The sequence below is a fragment of the Cupressus sempervirens genome, chromosome 1, assembly GCF_028749045.1.
Source record: "Cupressus sempervirens isolate cs-2001-9-10 chromosome 1, ASM2874904v1, whole genome shotgun sequence".
Classification (NCBI taxonomy): domain Eukaryota; kingdom Viridiplantae; phylum Streptophyta; class Pinopsida; order Cupressales; family Cupressaceae; genus Cupressus; species Cupressus sempervirens.
In genome coordinates this window covers 42,981,540-43,006,972 of record NC_143118.1, presented here as the reverse complement: position 1 = coordinate 43,006,972, position 25,433 = coordinate 42,981,540, and the positions used below count along the sequence as shown (strand labels likewise).

The 25,433-nt window shown below is 37.3% G+C and overlaps 2 protein-coding genes across 3 annotated transcripts in view; one reads left to right on the top strand and one right to left on the bottom strand.

The window, feature by feature from the left end:
* The window catches only part of LOC149576081 (peroxisome biogenesis protein 19-1-like), a 104,056-nt gene extending 88,096 nt beyond the window's left edge, over positions 1 to 15,960 (bottom strand). The window contains exons 1-4 of one of the 2 annotated variants that reach the window (XM_089816272.1): positions 15,604 to 15,960; positions 15,419 to 15,464; positions 15,043 to 15,313; positions 13,462 to 13,781 (exon numbers count right to left, since the gene is read on the bottom strand). In XM_089816272.1, the coding sequence (XP_089672398.1) occupies positions 13,462 to 13,781; positions 15,043 to 15,313; positions 15,419 to 15,464; positions 15,604 to 15,643 (677 nt within the window). In that variant the 5' untranslated portion in view covers positions 15,644 to 15,960. The remainder of the gene's footprint in view (positions 1 to 13,461; positions 13,782 to 15,042; positions 15,314 to 15,418; positions 15,465 to 15,603) is intronic. The other variant, XM_089816270.1, reaches the window with a different exon arrangement.
* LOC149576082 (uncharacterized) lies at positions 3,297 to 10,292 on the top strand. Its single transcript, XM_089814769.1, has 6 exons — positions 3,297 to 3,441; positions 7,649 to 7,801; positions 7,861 to 8,229; positions 8,565 to 8,771; positions 8,907 to 9,396; positions 10,223 to 10,292. The coding sequence occupies exons 1-6, from the start codon at positions 3,297 to 3,299 to the stop codon at positions 10,290 to 10,292; spliced, it is 1,434 nt and encodes a 477-aa protein (XP_089670895.1).
* Positions 15,961 to 25,433: the final 9,473 nt, after the last annotated feature.

Sequence of the window (25,433 nt, the reverse complement as noted above, 5' to 3'; positions counted from 1 at the left end):
AGCTCACATAAATGCGTTATTATAGTTCTTGTATAATTTCTCATGATGTTGCTATCTAATGCTTTCCTTATACTTTAGCTAGCGTGTACTTATTGTGACTTTGTTTGGGGATCCTATATTTTCACCTTTTGTTTAATTGCATCATATTACATAATTTAGGGGCATTTATGTCTAAAAAAAATTGGATTGCCAAAAAACCTCTCTATTGTTCAAGCCACATGATAGGTTATGCTTTAATTAGATCTAGATATGGTGCTTCTTTTATGCTTAATGGCATATAGCTGTGTTTATCTTAATCATTTTCATAGTTGGATCCCAAATCAAATTCGCATCCAGTTTTCATATGTCATTGCCTTTATTCTGTCAATATTATTATATTTTAAATAAACATTTTAATTTCAAAGTTTTTATTTGGTTAAATTCTCCATTGTTATCTTTAGGTTGCCATAGGTACTATAATGTAACCACGAAGTTGACATGAACTTGCTTCTCCAAACGAATCCTTAAAACAGTACAAACCTTCGAAATGCTATCATGCTCTTTTAAGTAGTCTAAATAATCTAGTGTTTTCTCCTTAATGTCACACCAAGAGTATTCGGCAAGTAATATGTTCCAAAATACTAAACTTGGTTCAGACAATTTGACAAACACTTGTCGTGCTACCGCTAAAATTCCCATTTTATATCAAAAATTGCAAGCCTTATGTACATATAAATGAATTGGGCACCATAGAGATTCCCAAAAATAATTCACTTAAACTATGACAGGTGAATTACCTTACAATTGTGCAGATACTAATGAAAAGGATTTCCATGTGGTAGAAATTTTTTAATTCATGACTTCACATCATAGTAACGAGACTCGCCCCGAGTCAGGCAAGTTGTTTGGGTCAACGAGTCAAGTTACCTTGGCCGGGTCAAAATGACTCGTGACCCTGACTTGGTGAGTCAACTGGGGTGACTCGCCCGGCTCGGTTGACTCGGCTGACCTGGCTGATTTGTCTTTTTTTTCATGATTTTTTTCAATTTTTTCTTAATACATCTAAAATTTACCTTTGTATTTATCTAATCGATGTATGTTATGTATGTGATCAAATTACCTTCTATTTCATGATGTTATTGTGTCTTTAAGCTTTATTCAATAATGGGTGCATGGAATTTCTTTAAATCCTAAAAAATCTCTAAATTTCAAGGGTTTTGTCACTTTGCCAAGTCACAGGCAAGTCCAAGCCGGGTCACGAGTAGAGTTACCCTTGCCAAGTTTGGGCCGAGTCCAAGTCTCGTTACATTGCTTCACCTTCCACAAATGTCTAGCTCTTCAATGTACAGATGCAATGCATTATTTCAACACCTACGAGGAGGATATTAACATCACTCAGATCAAAGAATATACTCAATTTTGCATGTAAGTCTCAGTTTATTTACCAGAAAACACTATTATGGATCAAACACTATTATGGAAATGGATTGATCAGAAAACACTTTACATTGCCACTGATTTCTATAACATAAACTGGCATATGCCAAAAAGGTTCACTAATTATACTGTCCACACTACTGTTAACTTGTAAAATAAGTCTAATATACCACAGATCACTACTGATTTAAACCACAGATCACAAATACTTCAAGGACAATTCAGTTGTAGGAGTTGTGCTTTTAAAAGAGTAGTTACAGTACTTCTTTAGTAGATCTTATATATCCTGTTAGTGACACGCAAAATCATGCTTGATTTGCTCAATAGATGAGTGAAACATTTACAGGGGTTTGTAGGTTTGTAAAGCCAGGTTACCGTAGGTTTAATCTGTTGCTATTATGGGTAGTCTTTTAAAGGAACCCTAGGATTGGCATAGCATTTTCCTCAATTTCAAGCATTACTTTCCACAAGAGAAGGCTTCAGATGAAACTGAATGGATTTTTCTCTTGCAGGGTTTACATTCTGGACAAGTGAAACCATTTACCTGGGTTTGTAGGTTTGTAAAGCCAGGTTGTAGGTTTAATCTGTTGCCATTATGGGTAGGCTTTAAAAGGAACCCTAGGATTGGCATAGCAACCTCCTCGATTTCAAGCATTACTTTCCAGTAGAGAAGGCTTCAGATGAAACTGAAAGGATTTTTCTCTTGCAGGGTTTAATCCTACCTGTAGCCTTTCTCTTACAGAGGCTTTCGTCCCAATTGAGAAATGAATCTACACTCTGCAAACTTGGAATTTTATTAACTAATTACCAATTGAAGGGTGATTGTACTAACTTTTATCCACAAATGGTTGAGCCAAAAAACCACTATACAAGACAACCACCAGACAAATCAGCCATCAATAAACCTAAAACAAGATTCTTTTATTATTATTTATTATTTATTAAAGAAGAATTATTTTAGTTTTACCGTTTTTTTATTTAGATATTTATTTTAAATATGCATTGATTTATATATTTTAGAGACTTTCAAGATGCTATTGCAAGGATTGATAATATATGAAAATGTCCACTCGTTCATAGAGCTTAAAATGAGGAACATACAAGCAAAAGCAAAAGCTGGGGGAAGAAGAGGCAGAGCAGGCAAGAAGGGAAACAGTTACTACACTTGGTGTGGCAAATGATTTCAAAGAGCACACAACTGAGGCCGTAGTCAGTGTGTCAGAGAATGTAGCTAAGAGAGTGCTTTCCATCCATGGAGGCAATCACGGAATTGTGGCCTCAAACTCTAGGTTGCTTTCACAAGATGGACAAAAAATCAATTCTACCACCACTGAGAATGAAATTTAAGATTATAGTTTGATTGAGCACCTAACACTCGTCAATGAAAGAATACCTCTTTAGAAATATCTAAGGTTTCTACACCAACCCTGCTTAATATTGTTTGCCTGCTGCTAAAGTTTTGAATCAGGAACTACAGAAAAGCATTTAATCATTCATCAAATTTTTGCAATGCATATTTTACTATTTTTATTTCAATATATTAACTAATGTTTGTTTCCCTCCTTGTCTCTTCCTGCATCTCAAATATGGGGATCAAACTTTTAAAGAACTAATATCACTCGGAGATTGTAAATGAATATGGAATATTCACATAAAATATTGTTTTGTGATATTTCTTGTCAAGTATTAACTTGTTCTTCATATCCCTTACAATCATTTAATCGTAGAGTGTTTTTGCAGTTAAAGAAGAATAAATCTCAACATTCTTCTGTTATCTTAAAACTAAATTTACCTTCTAATATGATTATTAGGTAAAGGGACTGCGAACACCTGCCCCAAAAAATATGGCTGCAAAGAAATGGATCATTTTAATAGTGGTAATGGTGATCCTGCTATCTGAAGGGGTAAAAATGGATGCAGCACCCTGTGAAGGTGGGAAGTTATGTAAGAGACAGAGAGATTGTCCATCGGACAAGGTTTACTGCCAGAATGTCAGCTGCCCCAAACTTCAGAGCAACAATCAGGGTACTTGTATGAAAGACTGTTTCACTAAAATTTTGACATGATGAGCGGTTTTTTGAATATAATGAATATGATGGAAGAGAAGCTTTACTTGCTAATAACACCTTAATGAAGATTGTGTAAACCAAAGACAAGGATGTGTTTGGGAGAATTGTTTCATTGATAGTGTTTTACATATTCCAGATCTTGCAGGAAGTTTACTTTTAGCTTCCAAGTTTGGTAATTGATAAAGGATCCTGTATAGGGACTTTGTTTAAGCTTTATGCTTTGATTCTTGTAATTCAGCTTTTGTAAGTAGGACTGAAAATGCATTTATGCATGTATGTTGTGGCTAATAGCTATGTGTGTGGGAAACAAAATAGATCTTCAATTCCTTAAGGAGCTATTAAGGGCCTTTGGAGATTATACATTCAGCTTTATGTGGTCCAGTGTATGTTGATTCTTAAAATAGATCTCAGGATTATGTGTCTTTCATTGATAATGTCTAAAGATAGATATATTTTATGCATTCAAAATGTGATGTTTCCACTAAGCTTAAGGAATTGAAAGTGATGGTGCTTAGCTTCTGGATTAGATTGTGTTGAGATTTTTACCATCAACATTTCGAATCACACTACATGATCCATCATCAGGATGAGAGAGCAAGAGATGTAAAACAATGAATTGAAAGTGGTCAATGAAAATTAACTAGCGGCTAGCAATCAAGTAAACCCAATTTTTATTAACTGCATCAACAATAAAAGTAGCATAATAATAAGACCCAACAAGAGATGATTCCTAAGTTGGCCCCCATACATCAAAATGTACCAGCTCTAGCTTCTTACTCTTTTCCTTCCCAACTTTGAGAAATCTGACTCTCTTTTGTCTTCCACAAACACCATTTTCACATAAATCCCAATCAAGTTGCTTCAAACCAGGCAATAATTCTTGGAAGGAAAAGTTTTTATGCCTTTCTTATACACAAGTATTTGGTAAAATATTGAATGAATTGAATGATTGATCAAACGATCATTTATAGAGGTACAAGATCAATGTTTCTATTAAGAAACAATCGATAACTGAAGTAAATATTTGCAATGTTGACCATTAAATAATGAATAATAAAGATATTGTTCTAATACCCTCCCTTAATGGTCAATCTATCAACTACACTAAGTTGCACCCTCAATTTTACAAACTTGTCTGGGCTCAGAGAGTCGGGGAGAATATCTATTGTCTGATCTACAGACAAGACATACAGCAATTGCACCAATCCATCTTTAACCAGTTGTTGAATGAAATGAAGAGCAAAGTTGCTGAATAGTCTCCACCTCTTCCACAATGAAGGTCAAAATCCTTGGTTCTCTCATAGAAGACTGGATTTTTGGCTAGTTTGAGTACCACTTAATTATCACGGTAAAGAGGAGTAAGATCTGTTTGAGACATTTGCATGTCTAGAAGCATCCCCCAAAGTTAAAATGCCTCACAAGCTGCTTTAATTGTTCCTATACTCATCTTTTGTCCAAGAAAAAGCCATCGTCTATTGCTTCTTGCTAGTCCATGTGATTGCACCATATCCAAACCAAAAACATACCCAAATGCTGATTTTTTATCATCAATGGAACCTCCCCAACTGAGTCTATAAACCAAAAAGTCTATGATCTTGACTTCTGCTATACAAAAGACCAACATCAGAAATACCCTTCACATATCGCAGCACACGCTTTCGTTGCTACCTGCCTTGAGGGTTGTCATGAAGCGTGAAATGTAGGTCACTGCAAACCTAAGATCAGGACTGGTAGCAACATAGTAGATGAAACTACCCACCAATTGAATGTTGATTCATTCACCATAGGTGAATCTGATTTGACTATCGGCTTCAACCCTTTCTCCATCGGTGTGGATGCAATTTTGCAATCTTGCATACGAAACTTGTCCAACAAATTGTGGGCATACTTAGACTAAGATAAAAAGATACTACCTTCAATCTACCAAACTTCAACACCTAAACAATAGTGCAGAAGTTCCAACTCTCTCATGTCAAAAGATTGACACAAATTGTGTTTGATATGATCAATCAAAAAAGTTGAACTACCAGTGATAATCAAGTCATCAACAAAGACAACAAGAAGAACATCATCGCTAGTGATTTGGACATAGAGATAGTGATTAAACACCTTCTGTCCTACAATTCTATTAGAATTAGATGGACTCCTCTGAAAAACATTATCAAAAATGTACTTGTCAATTTTTATGTACCAAGCTCAAGAAGCCTATTTCAAACCATACAGTGCTTTCACCAATTTGCACACTTTATGTTTTTCTCCAACAATCGTGAAGCAAAGAGGTTGTATCATGTAGACTTCTTGCAACTCACCATTAAGGAAGGCACTCTTAACATCCACCTGATGGAATTTCCAACCAAACGAGTAGTACAGTACTCTTTTGGTTGTAGGAGAAAAAGTATCCACATAATCAATGCCTCCTTTCTATGAAGCAGAGTAACGAGAATCACCTGAATCGGCGATTCAGCGATTAGATTCAGCAATGGCGATTTTTTTGGAGTTGGAAATCGCCATTGCCGATTTCATCAAGTGAATCGCCTAAATCGCCGATTCAGGCGATTCATCCAAAAAATCGCATGAATCACCTGAAAAAATCGGCATGAATCGCCCGCAGCCAATAAAGTATTAACTTGTAAAATTTAAAAAAATTGCTTGTTTTTTTTACTTTGTTTTTGACCTATTCTCTTTGTTATAACCCTAAAGGGCCTTCTATTTGTTTAACATGAGTAAAAGAGAGGAAAAGTGAGAGAGAAGAAGAGAAAAGAAAAGCCATAGGTTTCTAACCGGCAAGAAGAAAGAGCACAAAAGAGATCAGCAATCCATTTGGGGAGGCCATCAATTGCATTGGGAGCATTAAGGAGCCAATCTCAACACTCCTCAACTCATTTGCAAGAGGTAAGTGCTCTTTTTTTTTTTTTCATGTTAGTGTATTATGCATTTTTTGTTAAATTTTTATAGTTTTCAAGATTTTTAGTTTAGATCTTGAATGTTCTTTATTTTTACTAAGTTGCAAACTAGGGTTTGTTGTTTTGTAGCTTTTATTAGCTTCAAACTTTGATATTTTACATATAAATTTTTATTGCAGCACCCTTTGCTTTCATTTTTCGCAAATTCGCAATGGGTAGAAAAGATGAATGTTGGAAATATAACGAAGAGTTTCCTGGAAGAACCAAATATCAAACAAAATGTATTTTTTGTAAAGAAAAAATAACTTCTGGGGGTATTTATAGATTGAAATACCACATTGCTGCCATACCTGGACACAATGTTACAATTTGCACTCACCAAACTCCTGAGGCAAAACGCACTTGCTTAATGGCATTAGAAAAAATTGAAAAAGACAAAGCCAATAGGAAAATGCAACTTGAAGGGTTAAGGGGTATTGGCTCCCATGTTCCCGCATCCGCATCCGCATCCGCAGCCGCATCCACATCTGCATCTGCATCAGCTTCTGCATCTGTAGGTTGTGTTGGAGAGGGTTCTTCTAGGCCACATACTGATACAGAGTCCCACACCAACCTATTGCAGCCTAGAGTGCGGAAAAACAGAATGGATAGTTACTTTGTGCCCCGCACTACTCCTGGTTCCCAACCCACGCTTGAGGGCATGGGTTTGAACAAGGAGATTCATGATGCTGCCAGAAAGGAGATATGCAAATTTTGGTACTTTTGCAACATTCCATTTATTGCAGTGAGGTAATTGATTCTTTTTTCGTTGTTTTCTTTAAAGTTAAAATTAAAAGTATAAGTAAAATTTTAATTATATTTACTTGTTTTATAATTTGAGTCTTTGACATCTAAATTTTTATTTGTGACAGGGCTCCTTATTGGCAGAACATGATAGATGCGGTTGCTAAATGTGGTCCGGGGTTTAAAGCCCCAACTGAGGCCGAGTTGAGCGGATACCTCTTGGATGAGATGGTAGAGGACATGAGGGCTGAGCTCGAGGAGAACCGAAAGGAGTGGATTGCAAAGGGTTGCACCATTATGACTGATGGTTGGACAAATAGGAGGAATAGAACACTCCTCAATTTTCTTGTATCCTGTGGAGGTAATTGATCATTCTACTTTCTACATACATAATTGTAAATTTTGATTTGTTGAATGCTAATTTGTTGATGATCCATTTAATTTTAATATTCTAATTCGTTGTTTTGTTACTTGTAGGATATACCATGTTCATCAAATCCATTGATGCTTCTGCACATGTAAAAAATGTCACATACTTATGTGAGGCTATTGAGGAAGTCATAGCAGAGGTGGGAGAACAAAATGTGATCCAGGTGGTGACGGATAATGCAACAAGTTATGTTGCTGCAGGTAAAATTTTAACTTTTCAAGTTTTGAAAATAAATTTATTTGAATTTTGAAATTTATAGGTAAACTTTTGATGGAGAGGCACCCCACCATATTTTGGTCCCCTTGTGCGGCACATTGCATTGACCTCATGTTGGAGGAAATTGGCAAACTTGAGTTTGTCAAGTCATGTGTGGAAAGGGCAAAAAACATATGCAAATTCATTTATAATCATTCATTTGTCCTTAACACAATGAGGAAGTACACAGAAGGCAAGGAGTTAGCTCGCCCAGGTATCACGAGGTTTGCCTCGAATTTCATCACCTTGCAGTCCTTGTTGACATCAAGGGATGAATTGAGGAGCATGTTTGTTGGGCGGGAGTGGATTTCCTCTTCCTATGCTACGACCACTGTAGGGATAGATGTGGCGGATTGCATATTTGCTGAGGATGGTTTTTGGAAACCCGCTAGAGAAATCCTGCAGGTAAATTTATTGCAATTTAACATTTAGTATTTTACTTTTACTTTAAGTTATATTATTTTATATTTAAGTTTTGACTCAAATTTTTTGTTTTACTTTATATATAGGTCACTGAGCCCCTTGTAGCTTTGCTACAAATTGCTGATGGGGAGAAGCCCTCTATGGGCTGCATTTATGAGGGCATGGATAGGGCCAAGGAGGCCATCAGAGCCCAATATGCAGGAGTGCAGGAGAGGTATGGTCCTATTTGGGACATCATCGATAGGAGATGGCAGAATTAGCTCCATTGACCCATCCATGCAGCAGCTTACTTTCTGAATCCGGCATATCGTTTCCGTCCTGAGTTCAAGGCGGATGCGGAGGTTCTCACTGGCTTATACACAGTGATTCAGAGGTTGAGTAGCAATGAAGATAGCGCTACTACGATTGTTGAGCTAGACCAGTTCAACAATAAAGAGGGGCCACTTTTCTCTGGCAGGATGGCCATAAATGCTCAGACAACACTACAGCCAGGTAAAAATTAAATAATATATTCAATGTGCATGAATCTAGATTCTAATCTTAAAGTTGATTATGTAATTTTAGAGTTAACTTGTAATTTGTAAATGAGACTAATTGTTTCTATTTTCAATTTTTCCTTTATTGCAGATAGATGGTGGCAAATGTTTGGGGCCACAACCCCAAAACTTCAAAAAATTGCCATTCGTATTCTGAGTCAGCCAAGCAGCGCTTCTGGATGTGAGCGCAATTGGTCCATGTTCGAGCACATCCATTCGAAGAGGAGAAACAGGTTGACAGTGCAGAAGTTGAATGATATTGTCTTTGTTCATTACAACCTCCGTCTTAGGATCAGACAGATTTTAGGCACTGACTCCTCTCCGATCATTCTGGAGGAGATTGATCCAAAATCAGAGTGGCTCACAGAGGTTGTGGATCTAGTCTTCACTGAGGAAGACCGTGTATGGGTTGACCAGGTGGATATAGAGGCTGAGGTAGCTAGAGCACGTTCTTCAGGCATTGGTAGACGCACACGTGCACGCACAGGCACAGGCCCTAGCGACGTTCATGAGCCCATCTTACATGCAGGAGATATGGCTCAGCAGTCCTCTAGGACCTACATTAGACGCCTTGCTACTAGGCAGACTGGATACTCAGAGGCTGAGGCTGAGGCTGCAGCCGAACTTCAGGATGATGTTGAGGATGATGATGATGACTATGAGTCTGAGGCTTGAGCTGGAGCCTTGTTTTTATATTTTGTTTACAGATATTGATACTGAATCATTGATAGACATATGTTTCAAACTTTCATGGATCTTCATCTTAGATTCTTACATACATTTATAATTTGATGTCTTATAGATCATCTTATATACATTCTATGATTTAAATCATTATGATCATTTGATTTCTATTTACTTCAGCTGGCCTACAATTTACATTTTAGATAACATAGTTACATATGTGATGGATTTTATGTTCCATGTTTATGTATGTTAAGTTTTAACTTCTATTTGATGATGTTATAGTGTGTTTAAGTTATATTCAATAAAGGGTGCATGAAATAAGTTTTAAATTGTTAAAATCTTTAAATTTAAAGAGTTTTTTCAAATTTGCCGATTCATCACCGATTCATTGCCGATTCACGATTCGATTCGGCCATGCCGATTCCGATCCGATTCCGATTCTTGTTACTTTGCTATGAAGTGAAGAGTCTTTAATTCTGAGCTATAGATCAATTATATCAGAATGAGAGCTCTTGTCTTGCCTTACCACCTTTATTTAACAAAAAGTCACCGCCACCTCTAGATGACTCAAATGGAAATAAGTTTGGTTGGTAGTGAGTTACTACATCTGGGAAAAAAAAATTATTATTTTTTTGGCATGGTGAACAGTTTGACATTAAGTGTATGGGTTGGCTGCAAGATCCCACTATTAGCAGATGTCTCTCATTATTGAAAGGATAGGTTTAAGCTTGACATACCTGGGAATGTTGCCACTGTGCTTGGAGTAGATATTCCAGTACTAGGCAGGTGATTAGTGACAGCTTGGCTTTGCGATCATGATCACTAACTTGCATTTCATTATTGCTGTTATATTTCATGCTCAATTTGCACCAGCAAATGAAGACCTTTAAATAAATATATGCAGAACTGAGAAGCATAATAGATTGCATTTTTAAGGAAAGAAGAATTTGATTATTGCTAGACTGAGTTAGTAGCTGGGGATGCTTCTTTAAAGGAGGGAGTCTAGAACACCCGATAGAACTAAATTTGAAAGACAAGAGGTTAATATTGAGTATGCTTTACAATCTATTGGATACTAGTTGCTCTCGGAGGCTCAATTCTCAAATCAACCATAGCTATTTTCTACCTACAAGTGTATCAAGTTGAACTTTCTGTGTTGAAGATGTCAATACAGTCCTATATCATATGTGATAAGGAGAAAACTTTAGAATCTCTGAATAAGACAAGTTGGGAGCATTATAGGAAGTCCAGCTTGTACAATCACGTGCAATAGAACCTTTATTTGTATTCTCCTTGACACATGCAAATATGAATATATGAATCTTACTTGACGTAGTGCTTCAAATAAACTATGATGTGATGATTCCAGAGATGCTGGAAGATACAAGATAGATAAAGAAAGCAACTACTAAAATTGTGCCCAAAGGCTAAGTCATTCTTGCAGATCCATACACCTGGTTAAAATGTTTTCTGGATGGTTATCAATTATCTGGAAGTAGACTCAAAATAACCACCGTATGGGGAGCTATGAAAAATTCAGACCAAGCTTGTGATGGTGTCACTCCAAATCGTCTAGAGGGAATTCCCTTCAAGATAAGTTTAGTTTTATCAACTATTTGGGATGTCTTCAGGATGGATCAAGAAGCATAAGAAATTGAATTCGAAGGAAAGAAAACCTGATACTTAAGTTATGAAGCTGTATTGAAGATGGACATCAGATTCAGAGGGAGCTTGATAATTTATTAGAGGAAATCTTGGACGAGGAGGTCAGAAGATTGATATCACATTCAAGCTCTAAGGCAACCTTGGACGAGAAGGTTGATGCATATACTTGGAGCTTCAGATAGAAGCCACATTATCATGAACGTTTGGTGTCACCAAGCTTGAGGACAAATCCATAGTTTATTACATTCACTCATGTTACTATGAAATCGGGCAAGTACGATTCTGTACAACAAACTACTCCTACGAATAATGTTGTGATCATAACATAGAGAGTTGCTAGAAGATCTGCCAAGTGGATCTTTGATCATAGTGATTTAGAGAGAGTAGATCATGAAGATGGTTTCTAGACAAGATACATTATCACTAAAGAATGAACAGCTGATATTCTCACCAAGTCTCACACCATCGTGAAGTTTGTGCATATGGAGACTAGCTTGGAGTTGTGAAGAATGAAGCCCTTGCTAAGAAAGAGTCTTAGCATCAGTGATTTATTGAAATGTACTTTATTCGATTCTTCTCTATGAGAGAGAGGGTTAAAGTGAAACTCTTGTTCCACCTTCTGAAAGTAGTTATGATGGATCCACCCTTTGATATGGCTCATGGTGGTTGTCATGTGTGTGATGACATGACAAAACCACGTGAGAGAATCTGTGGTAACTCTATGTAAAATATTTTATTGTCATGTGTGTGACGCCATGACTTTATGGGCCCCCTAAGTACATTAGTGAAAGGTGGCAATCTCTCTGATAATGTACACTTGTATTCAACATTTTAAGGTGACGACTTTACAATGTCTACTATCACGACGAACATCATGTTGACTTGATATTCATGGAAATGTGTTGATAGTTAATATCCCATGGACTTATTGATAGATATCATGCTGACTTGATATAGTTTGTGTATCAATATCTTCTTTATGAGATAATCTTCGTGGATATTATGTGAAATAATATCTATGGATATGCCATGATGAGTTATGGTAGACATCATGCAACATGATGACAGTGCACATACCATAACCAGGATATATGAATATCATGCTGACTTGATGTTCAATATACTCCTTGGTATCATGAGTGAGGTGATATCTAAATATGTCATACTTAGTTTCTCTTGAGCATTTTGATGGATATCATGAGACATGAAACCTATTGCAGATCATTATGTTCTTTATGAGATAATCATGGTGAGACGCCACGATGTGTTATGGTAGACATCATGAGACTTGATGTTAGTACGCATACAATAACTTAGATACACATACCATGAGTGAGGTGATATCTAAATATGTCATACTCCGTATCTCTTGAGCATTTTGATGGATATCATGAGACGTGATACCTATTGCAGATCATTATGTTCTTTATGAGATAATCATGGTGAGATGCCACGATGTGTTATGGTAGACATCATGAGACTTGATGTCAGTACACATACCATAACTTAGATATACATATAAGAAGAATATCATGTGACTTGATGTTCTTAAGCATATTATATTTTTGATGTCACAAGATAGGTGATATCACTCTTACAAATAAGAAAACTTATTGAAATATATATTTCGTCTTCCCTAGCTAAGAGGGAGTGTTGAAGTATGTAGCTTCGGTCAGACAAACACTATGAATAACAAATCTGGGCTGTATGCATATATACATAACGATATGACTTACATATTGATATTTATATATACATATTGTCAATACATAAGTTCGAGGCTATTCTGATATTGTTTTCTATATATATTTCATTGATAAAAGTTCACATGTTCATATGATTATTGGCATGGCTGTAAATGCCGACCGTTGTTTATCTCATATGATTATCGGTTTGACTGGAAATGTTGATCCTTATTTGGCATTATCGTTCGTACAAGTATTATGTGTGAGTTATACACAATAATGAATTGGTGTGATGTTAACCAATCTACATTAGCAATTGTTATTGTTAATTAATCTATGTTAAGACACGACCATTCACCCGCATACCCTATCATAGATTATTTGTATCAAATGAATTCATTTTTGCAAGTATCGAAATCGATAAATACAAAGCAAGATGTTGAGAATTCTGAATAATAAAAGATTTGTGATTGAAACATTCCTTATCTTTAGCAGTTGAAATACATTTGCAACGATCTTTCACATTTTAACACAGATAAAGGAAAATAACCGGAAATTGAAGTGTAATTAAATTAGAAGCACAGGAAACACATCAGTTGGAAAACATACGCTTGAGCTCCTTCATTTCCTATATCAAGGCCAGGAGCAAGCTCTTGTACAATATCACTTGGAGGTTGACCACATTCTTGCATCTTCTGCATAAGTTCAACTATTTTCTCAAAATTATCTGGCTGTGTCTCATATACTTGACAAAGTTGCTTTATAAGTTCATATTGATTAGAATAGCGTTCATAGTCCTCATTGCTAATTGTAGCCTTTTTTGCTTCTAACCATTTTGGATACCGCTCGCCTATTTCCTTCATTGGCTCATGCAGAATCTCTTTAGACAATAACTGATGCATCATCGTGGCAACCATAGACTGCATATCCTGTAAATCGGCCAGCATTTGTTAAAACATAAGATAGATGAGTGGATAACTGTGTGTTACATATGACAGTAAATTTCATGGCAGTAAAACAGCAATCTTGATCAAAGGAAACATAGTTGATTTCAAAAATATTCATCAGGAAACCTATCTACATCAAATCATATAGGTCTCCTGAGCCAAAAATTAAATGATGTCCTTTTGATGAAGCATATCAGAGGAATGGTATTCATAAGACTAATAATAAAAAAAGGCATCTTGCCTAGAGGATCTGTAAAAGCATCATTCAGGACATTGTAAATACAGTTCCAAACAATCATTCAGTTGATTTATTCCTTGACTCAGAAGAAGAATATTTAAACAATCAACAAGTCTGCTTGACACTTTGCATTACCCGCACCACAGGTACAGTCACAAACAAGCAAAGAGGTTTTGGTGTTCACATGGAAGCAAACTTATGCCCTATAGGTGTGTAATGATTATAAAGCCAACATTGTCTACAAAGGAGCAGTCATTAGAAATGTTGGAAAACTTGGTTAATTGTGACTAGTGTTAAGAAACTGAGCTCTCAAACCTCATAAATTCATAAATATCATAAATCCCATATAATTGAAAACATCTTAATCTTTTAGCTTGCTCAGTTTTTTAAGAGAAACTATGGTTTTGCGGGAATCAAAAGACAAAAAGATGGGGTTCCCTATGCCATCAGTGGCTTCCTCAAGAGTGAGAAATATTTCCATAAATTTTGTATGAGAATCGCCCATGTCAACTATCGAGCGTGACTACTGTGTGTTATTGTAAAACCAGTTTAATAATATATGCAGAATAATTCAATGCGAAAAAATCTGAAGGGCCTAGGGAAACCGATTAGTTCTTTACCACTGTTTGGGATATTGTTGACCTCTTCAAAACTATGTAAGAAATTGTTAAAAGAACATGAGCCCCTACAAAGCCATGAACATCTTTCTTTCGGAAGAATAATATAAGCAAATTAAAAAACATAAAAGAGACGCTGTTGTACACCCTAATGGAAATAAGACGGATTCCTAACAGCAAGAACCAGGTTTAAATCCCGCAACTGTAATAAGGCAGCTCATAACACCAGTGGGAATGTGGCAAGGTTGTCCTGTGGTAATATATATCCAAGCTTGACCTGTGTTTACAAATACGAAGAATAAACCCAAACTTTATTCACGCCATGTTACTAACTCCACGCTTAAAAAGAGAACACAAACAAGCATTCTTACGAGGGGAAATTCTTGACCTGTGATCCACCGAGATCCTCAAATTGTTTAAAAAGATCTTCGACCATCTTTTCACCGGCAGCTTCATTTTGGGAATGTTGCAAGTCATGTAATGTATCTCTGGTTTGCTGGGCAAGCTTTTCAAGAGTCTCGGCATGGGCATCTGTTGAAGTGGGTTTTGAGGCAGAAGATGCCCCACTCTTCTGCTTTCCCTTCTTCTTGCTGGGAGGAAGATTTGGCAATCCTGTGCCCAGCCCTTGGACTGAACAGCTATTTTCATCTGTTACTGCTCTGTAAAAACACAAAAAAACATCATCTGAAGAAATTGCATATACATAATTGGACGTGCAATATCGAAGAAAATCAACAGCTTATTAAATCGAAATCGACCCCTACTTTGGAGCAGACCCCAGTTCAAGCTTCCCAAAATCATCCAAGGCACCTGGTAGGTATCATAGAACCCAAATTAGAATTTTAAGTATCATAGAACCCAAATTAGAATTTTAAGGTAAACCAGCTCGCGAGATACGTCGTAGAATTTGATGGAAATTTGTAATTAAATAAGAATGGAATAATCTTACTGTCAAGAAGATCGTCGAATTCAGCGTGGGAGTCAGCCATGGCTTTGAAATGCCCGGCTACGGTGCTTGTTCTGCGGTACAGATTTCTCAACTGTAATATCTATACAATTTCTTCAACAGGATTTTTCTTCCAAATTCAATGCTCAGTCCTATATAAATAATCAGATAACTAGCTATGCTCCTGAATCTTGTGTCCCTGCAGCAGAATCGTCGACTTATAATTTACTGTTATCCTTTCTTGTATACGTCACAAATTCTCGAGGTATATTGGTTTTTGGTTTCAATCATCGTTAAACCGCCAAGCAATACTACATTTTTAGGGGGGATCTCCTAAAGTTACAAGCTACTCGAACCTTATTAACAATTTTTTAGGATATGTTTGTAGCATACACTTGTTTAAAATGAATCGAAGAATCTGTTAGAATATTTGTATGGTAAAAAATAACATTTCTCAATTTTCTTTCTTATCTTAAATAAAGATTATAACGATTTTTCCTTTTTATTTTTTTTAAATAAAATTGTGTTATGCATTTATTTATTATCAATTAAAGAAATATTTGTTATGTTAAATATGTCTATTATAAATTATTTCTATTTTTTTAAGTTCTTGCATATTAAATTAATCATAGAAGTATGTTTGCTCTTATTTTTAAGGTATAGATTATAAAAATAGAGACTAAAAGATAGCATATTAGTAATGTGGATGATCTTTTTGATTCATTGGCATACAATTGTTAAGCATCTACTTGATTTCAAGTTAAACATCATATTTGAGTACCATAATAAACTTTCATTTGATCTCAAAAATCATCATGTCCAATTGAATCAATTATACAAATCACATTTGCAAATTACATGTATTGTGACACTACTACAATAAAATTTAATTATCAAAATGTGAAAGTGGAGCTTCAAAAAATGCTTGAATTACTAGAAGATGTAGAGAGCTTACACTTCACAAGCTTTGACCATGACAAATTTGTAACTTCTTTTATCATTTGTGGTGCAAGAGGACTTAAATAATAAGATATTTGTTGCCCCACTTTTCAGCATATACAAGTTTTGCAAAGTGGAAAGTAAACTGAAGTCACGATTTGTCAATGAATCTATATAACAACATCTGAGTGAATCTATATCAGTGAACAGCTTTCTAGGGCTCTCAGTGCAGCTAAGTTTTATAATTCTTTTTATATGTCCTCATTCTTGATATACATGTTGGCTTCTCTTCAATTGTGGTCGGGACTTCCTAGAATTGAGGATTTCCCTGACAATGTAAAAAGTTATGATTTTTATCCATGCTTGCAATTATAGAATAGTTATGCGGAATACATCCGGGTAAATGATGCATTCACCATGAGGATTTGCAGGGACGCCCGGAGCAGAGATTCAGTCCAGAGGCGATGGCGATCATCAACCAATTTGGCAGTCACTTCATCCAGTTCTCATCATTTTCTTATTTGCGTCTTGCAGCGTTCGATGGATTCCCACTGAAGCTGCCCAGGTATCCAAATGATATGATCATGCTCGTAGAGATCGTGAGGCAAGCGGTACAAGTGAACGTGTTGAGCGCTAGTCTGAAGAAGAAAGGGTATGAATTCCCTATAAAATTTGGAGCATACAGTTGTGAAACCAGATCAGATGCAAAGAATATACTCAAAGCATTTGAGAGTAAATACAAATTGGAAGAGTATGAAGCAGTAAGGCCCCTGTTTGATCCTAATGGATATGCTAGGGATGTGCTCCAGATTGGGAGCGTGATCAAACATGTAACAACCATGGAAGATTATTGGGCAGATTGTAAGGATGAGCTGGAAAGCTGAGACCACGCCTTCGCCAAATTTACAATTGATCAAATAAAGACATATGGAATAAATTTAGATGTAGAAGGGTTGGAGGATGATGGTCAGAATATGTACAGTAACACATATTTGACAAAATTGAGGAATACTTTCGTTAGCTCTAAACCATATGTTGACATAGAAGAAAGTTTCGATGTCATGATGGCAAGAATTGTCAAAAGAACTAGGAAGTGGGTTGAATGGACAGCTAAGAAAGGCCGAAGCAAGAGCAAAGCTACTCAAGCCTCTCCAGCTACAGCTACTCCTACTTCATCTCAAAGTGTCACTCCTAGTGCTACTACCACGGCTGCTCAAAGACTAGCCCAATCTGCAGGAGGAGGTGATCAGCCCCCAGAGAAGCATGTTCCAATATCCCCAACCTATCAAGGTGGATCACTACCAGTCATTGGAGCTCAAGTTGAAGTTGAGAAGGAAACGAAAGAGCAGAAAGATGGATCCCCTGCTCTGGTCTCACCTCCACACGCCGCTTAACCCCTTTCTCCTCAAGCTTCTCCAACTCCGTCTCCTCATGTCGTCCCTATCTTATCCCCTCATCGTAGCCCTACACCATATGTAAGTGCTCCCCTTCTAAAGCCCACTGGTCCTCCTATTCAAATAGTAGAGGTCGGAGATGATAAAAGTAGTAGTAGCGAATCTACTGATTTCGATGAAGTTGCAAAGAAAGCTCAAAAAGAAGAGAAAGCACCTGGTTCATCTCGACTTCTTTCTTGAGATCCAAAGACCCCCCTTTTTTGCAACTACAGCAACAACGACTCCAGTGAAGAAGATGTTTAGCATTGAGTCACTTGGAACAGCCTCCAAAGTGATTAGTATAGAATCTTGGCTCGAGGATACTTTGGAAAAGAAGAGAAAAAGAAAAGATGAAGGTGTTCCTTCGAGAGATGTTGTATCCCAAGAGGTTCGCTCAGGATCTACCATGGCAAAAGCTAAGAAGCAGAAGACTTTGTCAATTCTAGGACAAGATCCAAAAATAGGACATTTAACTCTGGAGGTAGCGAAACCAAACAAGGCAGGGCGAATTGAAGATATGACACCAGAAGACTTCACTCTGCATTCAATTGATCTCGAGGAAGCTAGCCATGATACAAAAGTAGGCCTATGGAGATCAACTAACGAGGTGATAGAGGAACAACTGGAAGATCTCAAATTGTTAAAAATCAGAATGAAAGCAGAAATTGAGGAATTAAAAAGATTCATCAGGCAACTAGTTGTTCCATTGGCAACCATTACTGGTGTGCTTGCTACTGAGAACCCTACTGCAGAGGAAGTGCAAGCCTTCATCTCACAACTCCAAAAGGATAGACATTATGGCCAGATCAGAAAAGAATGGATTGAGAAGCTCAGTACAGATGGATCTGTTCTGATTGATCAGATTGGAAATGTTATCCTTCGGTTAGAAATTGAAAAGGATAATATCACTTCTAATCATAACACTTTAGCTGTAGAAAAGGCAAGGTGTGAAGAATGTGTTTCTCTCCTAAATATGATCATTCAAATGAAGGCAAAAGAAGCGATCGAAGCAAATATTTTGAAAAAGGGGACTGAGCCTTTGTTCGAATGGCTTCAGAACATGCAGTTTAAGCAAGAAATGATTCAAGAGGCAGAGGAAGGACTCAAAGAAACAAAGGAAAAGGTGAAGAAGATCAAAAACAGAGCATTTGAGCTCATGCAAGGGTTACACAGAGATCCACAAAGTAGCAGGCAAGGAAAGGCTCTCATTGGGATAGAGGTAATGAAGGATAACTTCTCTGCATACTTGAATAATCTATCTAGGATGATTTCAAGCACTCAAAACAGAGTGATAGAATTGCAAACACTCGGCGGATGCATACATGTGGCTGTTGGAGAGTTGACAAGTCAACTGAGTGCAGTAAAGGAATGGGCTCGGGAGCATTCAAAGTGGCTCTTAAGATTCACCAATGTACATGTGCCTAGTCACGAGGAGATGATCCCAATTATAGTGGCTACCAGAACATATAGGGCAAAAACTAAAAAGGGAAAGAAGTCTAAATGACTTATTCAATATTCCTTTTCTGTTTTCTGATGTAAATGTTATAAATTTTTGTAAATTTTGAAATTCGACAAACTGGCATCTTGCCATTTGTCATCCGAGAAGATGAACCGATTGATATTCCTATTGTAACGATCATCCCTCAAATCCTATATGTATGAAATTTAATGATTAATCAAGAGTCGGCAAATTTTGGTGTGAAGTACTATCTGTTGTAGAGACAATTGAATGGCACTTCGTTTCAATCATTCTTTGTTCCAGTAGGTACTGTAATTAGTTAGTATTTCCTTTCCGCGTTACAGAGAACTAACAAAGAACAGAGTTTCATTTCTCCTATTTTCTGGAACTCAAATGGATGCGATAAGTATATTTGTATTTCATTTGACGAAAGGATTTTGTTAGTTTTTTTCGATTCATCAGTTGTAATTCAGTTTCAAATTTCAAGCTTTTTTTTTAGTCTTGTGCGGATGGACTTATGAATTCATAAGAAGTGTGGATACATAAATCTATTTCGATCTTGAGGAGTTTTTCCTGCTTGAATTAAGTTTTAGATAGGCTTAATTTGGTTTACCTCTCCTGTTCTTCAATCAAGAGCATACCCCGAATTAGATAAGTAGAAGCAAACATCATTCATTGAAGATTATTCATACAGGGAGTTGTACTTACCAATTCAGAGAAAAGCCAGTAACCATGAAATGGCTTTTCAACTATTGTAAATAGATATTGTTCATGTTTTGGTCATTAAGAGTCATAATTTCATGGAAGATAAAAAGAACAAATCTGTTTACCAACAGATTTTTGGCGACTCTGCTGGGGAAACGAACAGTCGCTTGATCAAAAAAGCCTATGTCATGAGGAAAAATGGTACTGCCTCATGAAAACATAATCCCAGTGCTCCAACCTAACCTTTGTTTTCAAGACGATCAAGAGGATATAATTTCATCCCTTAACACATTTGTTTGGAGGCACAGAAGGAACACTAAACATTACCAGAATGCTAGCCAAATATTAGAGGAAGAAGAGAGAAGAGTTGTTCAAAGAAGAGATATTCAGAGAGCAGAAAGACAACTAAGACAGTAAGCTTAGACCTAGCATCCTGGAACAATTTAGGTTCCTTAGAAGTACCAAAAAATAGGGAGGGCGAGATCCCACTTTTGACAAATTAACAGAGCTCGATTTTCCTATCTTAGAAGTTCCAAGGCGAAAAGTTGAAGGTAAAAGTCAGAGTAGACCACCTTCCCCTGTTAGAAATCAAGACACCAGCACTTCACATTCCACTTGCCAGGTGCTAGCACTTCATAGAGTTACCACACCTCCAGTTGTTAACTTTCCACCCTATACTGCTAGAACAATCATGGCTACTCCATGGGCCACGGAGACAGGGCCGCTAGTACTAAATGCTTATCATCCACTTCCAGCTGGTTCAAGGAAGAACTTCCCTAAATTCTCAGGTGATGGGAAAGTCACAATAGATGAACACATTAAAGCATTCTTTGCGGCTACCCATATATTGGGGGTGGGACATGAAGATATCGTTGTAAGATTGTTTGTAGAGACCCTTACAGACAATGCAGCAGACTGGTTTTATCATTTAGTTGATGGTTCCATAATAGATTGGGACACGATGAGAACTGAATTTGAAGCCAGATTCAAGACTGTGGAAGATGAACATGCATTGCTAACTCAGTTGACTTCAATTAAGAAGCAACCAACTATGAGCATGTGAGATTTCGTTGCCAACTTCAATAAGATTAATAGCAGGATTCCTACTGCTGATAGACCCACGCCTGGTAATTTGAAAACTTTCTTTGTTAGTGCTATGCCTCCAGACATCAATTATGATCTAAGAAGAGCACGCCCTACTGATCTAGCTGATGCACAAAAGAAATCTATTGAATGCGAAGATGATCTAATTTTTGCAAGAAAATGGAAACAGGAACTTCAAACTAAAGGGAGTTCTAGTAACACCACGTCATCAAAAGAAATGATTTAGAAGTTGTCTAACGAGTTGGTGGCAATGAAAAAGCAATTACCCAGATTCAATAACTCTTATCAACAGAATTACCAAAACTCACCAGGTAGAAACAGTGAAAGTAGATTCCCGCAGCTTACAGGTTCACAACCTAGGCCGCAAATCGAAGTAGCACCAAAAAAGGGAAATATGTGCATCTTCCATTTAACCACAGATCATGATAGTGAGAATTGTCTGGAGACTGTTCGTATGATGCAATTGCTATCTACTAATGAATTGAATATTGCAGCTCCGTGTTCAGAACTTTCCTATTCAAACGGCGACTCTGGAATTTTATTTTTGGAATATGAATCGGATTCTGAATCAAAAGGTGAATGTTACGCAACTATTGATGGAACCTCATACAAAGTACTTACCCGTGGACAAAGAATGAAGAATTAAACCTCTAGTCATACTCACAAAGATGACTCTGGTCCTTCTACGAGTAAGATACATACTGATCAAGGAACATCCACTTCACAAATAGGTAAGGACAATACATCTTTTAATTTCATTCAATTTTGTGAAGAGTCAAAGGTTCAAATCTCTACTATTGATTATTTAAAGTCACATCCTTCTGAACTAAAGAGGTTAGTAGATAAATGTAAAGGAGGTATCTCAGACTTGAATCATAATGTGACTATTGAAATTGAAGATGAAACCTTAATGTCTGGCTTGTTTAATCAAGAAGATGCTACTATTTTAGCAACCTCCCCTAGACAGAAGCCTGAACATTTTTATGTCTCATTGTATATTAATGGATGTAAACTTAGCAATTGCATAATAGATTCAGGCGCATCAGATAATGTTATGCCATACTCCGTAGCCAAAGCCTTGGGATTGAATCTTACTAAAGTGCATGGGAGATGTTATTCTATGGATGCCAAACAAGTCCCTTTACTTGGACAAATTAAAGATACGCAAGTAGCTCTGGCTTCATATCCAGAAAAGAAAAAAGTGAAAGCTTAAAAGGAAAATTGGAAATCTGTTTCTCCGCTGTAGGTTTTCTACCCTCGAAGGCCATTTTCTGCATTTCAAGAAAATCAATTTCTGCAAGCATGGTAAGTATGTGTTTTAGTTGCAGATTATTTTGGGCGAGTAAATAAAAACAAATCAGTGGATTGATTAGGTTTTTGCAAGCAGAATTGACCTAAGCGGATTTTGCCCAAAGGAGTACTCCATTCTTGTTCTTCCAAAAGATGAATGAAATGGGAAGTAAATAGGTAATTAATGAGAGTTACCATTGAGCCAACGGAAACAGTGAAAAGACAAAAATAAACCCGTTGGAATTTTCGCATCCACCAATCCAACAGATTTATCCTTAATTTCTCTCGTGTGGCGCAAGTTATGAAATTCAACGAGAAAATCTAGGTTGTTCTATAAAGACGGAAGTAACAGATTTTCAAACTCCCATCTTACTGTTATACTATTGTACTAAATAGTGCTTTCAAGTAATTGTCAAATTATAGAGTTTGCTCCTTGTATCAATTGCAATTGTTCAAGCTGTTGCTATCATACATCATAGAAAATGGCAACAAGATTCGCGAGTTTTGATAGTTTGGGTGGAATTAAGTCGGAGTGGTCGACTTTCACAGATACTTCACTCCGTTTCTATGATATGCAGGACTTTCAAAGGAGGTTAAGATCAGAGCCAATTCATCCCATAATGGAAAAACTTCGGGGAAGCAGATTAGTTGAAGCAGCTGGGTTCCCTGTAGCAGTACAAGCCCCTAAGTTGATTCTAGAATGTATCAATCGTTACAACCCAGATACAAGGCAGATTCTATTGCTTGATCAGACATTGTTAATTTTAATCAATTGACAATCAGTAGTGAATTGCTTGCGGATTCCAAAACGGGAGGAGTTCTCTGATTTGACAGTGAGTGAAGCCATGTCTGGGTACTCTTTGAAGAAGATGGTTTGGATGAAGGAGATCATGCAGTCTTGGTTTTAGAAACCAAGGGGAGCTAAGAGTAAAGTCCCTAAAACTCTTTTTGGCACAGACCTCAAACTAGAAATTGTTGACATTTTGGTTCTATTGCATCGATTCAAAGGTGAGGTAGAAGCTTTTAATTTCGTAGAACAATACTTTTTTCTGGTGCAAGTTATTTGCTCAGACACGCAGTGTATTGACTGGGTGCATGAGGTCAGTGAACAGCTTTCTAGGGCTCTCAGTGCAGCTAAGTTTTATAATTCTTTTTATATGTCCTCATTCTTGATATACATGTTTGCTTCTCTTCAATTGTGGTTGGGACTTCCTAGAATTGAGGATTTCCCTAACAATGTAAAAAGTTATGAGTTTTATCCATGCTTGCAATTATAGAATAGTTATGCGGAATACATCTGGGTAAATGATGCATTCACCATGAGGATTTGCAGGGATGCCGGGAGCAGAGATTCAGTCCAGAGGTGATGGCGATCATCAGCCAATTTGGCAGTCACTTCATCTAGTTCTCATCATTTTCTTATTTGCGTCTTGCAGGTTGTTCCAAAGTATCCTCGAGCCAAGATTCTATACTAATCACTTTGGAGGTTGTTCCAAGTGACTCAATGCTAAACATCTTCTTCACTGGAGTCGTTGTTGCTGTAGTTGCAAAAAAGGGGGGTCTTTGGATCTCGAGAAAGAAGTCGAGATGAACTAGGTGCTTTCTCTTCTTTTTGAGCTTTCTTTGCAACTTCATCAGAATCAGTAGATTCGCTACTACTACTTTTATCATCTCTGACCTCTACTATTTGAATAGGAGGACTAGTGGGCTTTAGAAGGGGAGCACTTACAGATGGTGTAGGGCTACGATGAGGGGATAAGATAGGGGCGACATGAGGAGACGGGGTTGGAGAAGCTTGAGGATATGGGGGTAAAGCAGCGTGTGGAGGTGAGACCAGAGCAGGGGATCCATCTTTCTGCTCTTTCGTTTCCTTCTCAGCTTCAACTTGAGCTCCAATGACTGGTAGTGATCCACCTTGATAGGTTGGGGATATTGGAACATGCTTCTCTGTGGGCTGATCACCTCCTCCTGCAGATTGGGCTAGTCTTTGAGCAGTCGTGGCAGTAGCACTAGGAGTGACACTTTGAGATGAAGTAGGAGTAGCTGCAGCTGGAGAGGCTTGAGTAGCTTTGCTCTTGCTTTGGCCTTTCTTAGCTATCCATTCAACCCACTTCCCAGTTCTTTTGACAATTCTTGCCATCATGACATCGAAACTTTCTTCTATGTCAACATATGGTTCAGAGCTAACGGGAGTATTCCTCAATTTTTTCAAATATGTGTTACTGTACATATTCTGACCATCATCCTCCAGCCCTTCTACATCTAAATTTATTCCATATGTCTTTATTTGATCAATCGTAAATCTGGCGAAGGCATGGTCTCGGCTTTCCAGCTCATCCTTACAATCTGCCTAATAATCTTCCATGGTTGTTACATGTTTGATCACGCTCCCAATCTGGAGCACATCCCTAGTATATCCATTAGGATCAAACATGGGCCTTACTGCTTCATACTCTTCCAATTTGTATTTACTCTCAAATGCTTTGAGTATATTCTTTGCATCTGATCTGGTTTCACAACTGTATGCTCCAACTTTTATAGGGAATTCATACCCTTTCTTCTTCAGACTGGCGCTCAACACGTTCACTTGTACCGCTTGCCTCACGATCTCTACGAGCACAATCATATCATTTGGATACCTAGGCAGCTTCAGTGGGAATCCATCGAACGCTGCAAGACGCAAATAAGAAAATGATGAGAACTAGATGAAGTGACTGCCAAATTGGCTAATGATCGCCATCACCTCTGGACTGAATCTCTGCTCCCGACATCCTAGCAGTCCCCTACAAATCCTCATGGTGAATGCATCATTTACCCGGATGTATTCCGCATAACTATTCTGTAATTGCAAGCATGGATAAAACTCATAACTTTTTACATTGTCAGGGAAATCCTCAATTCTA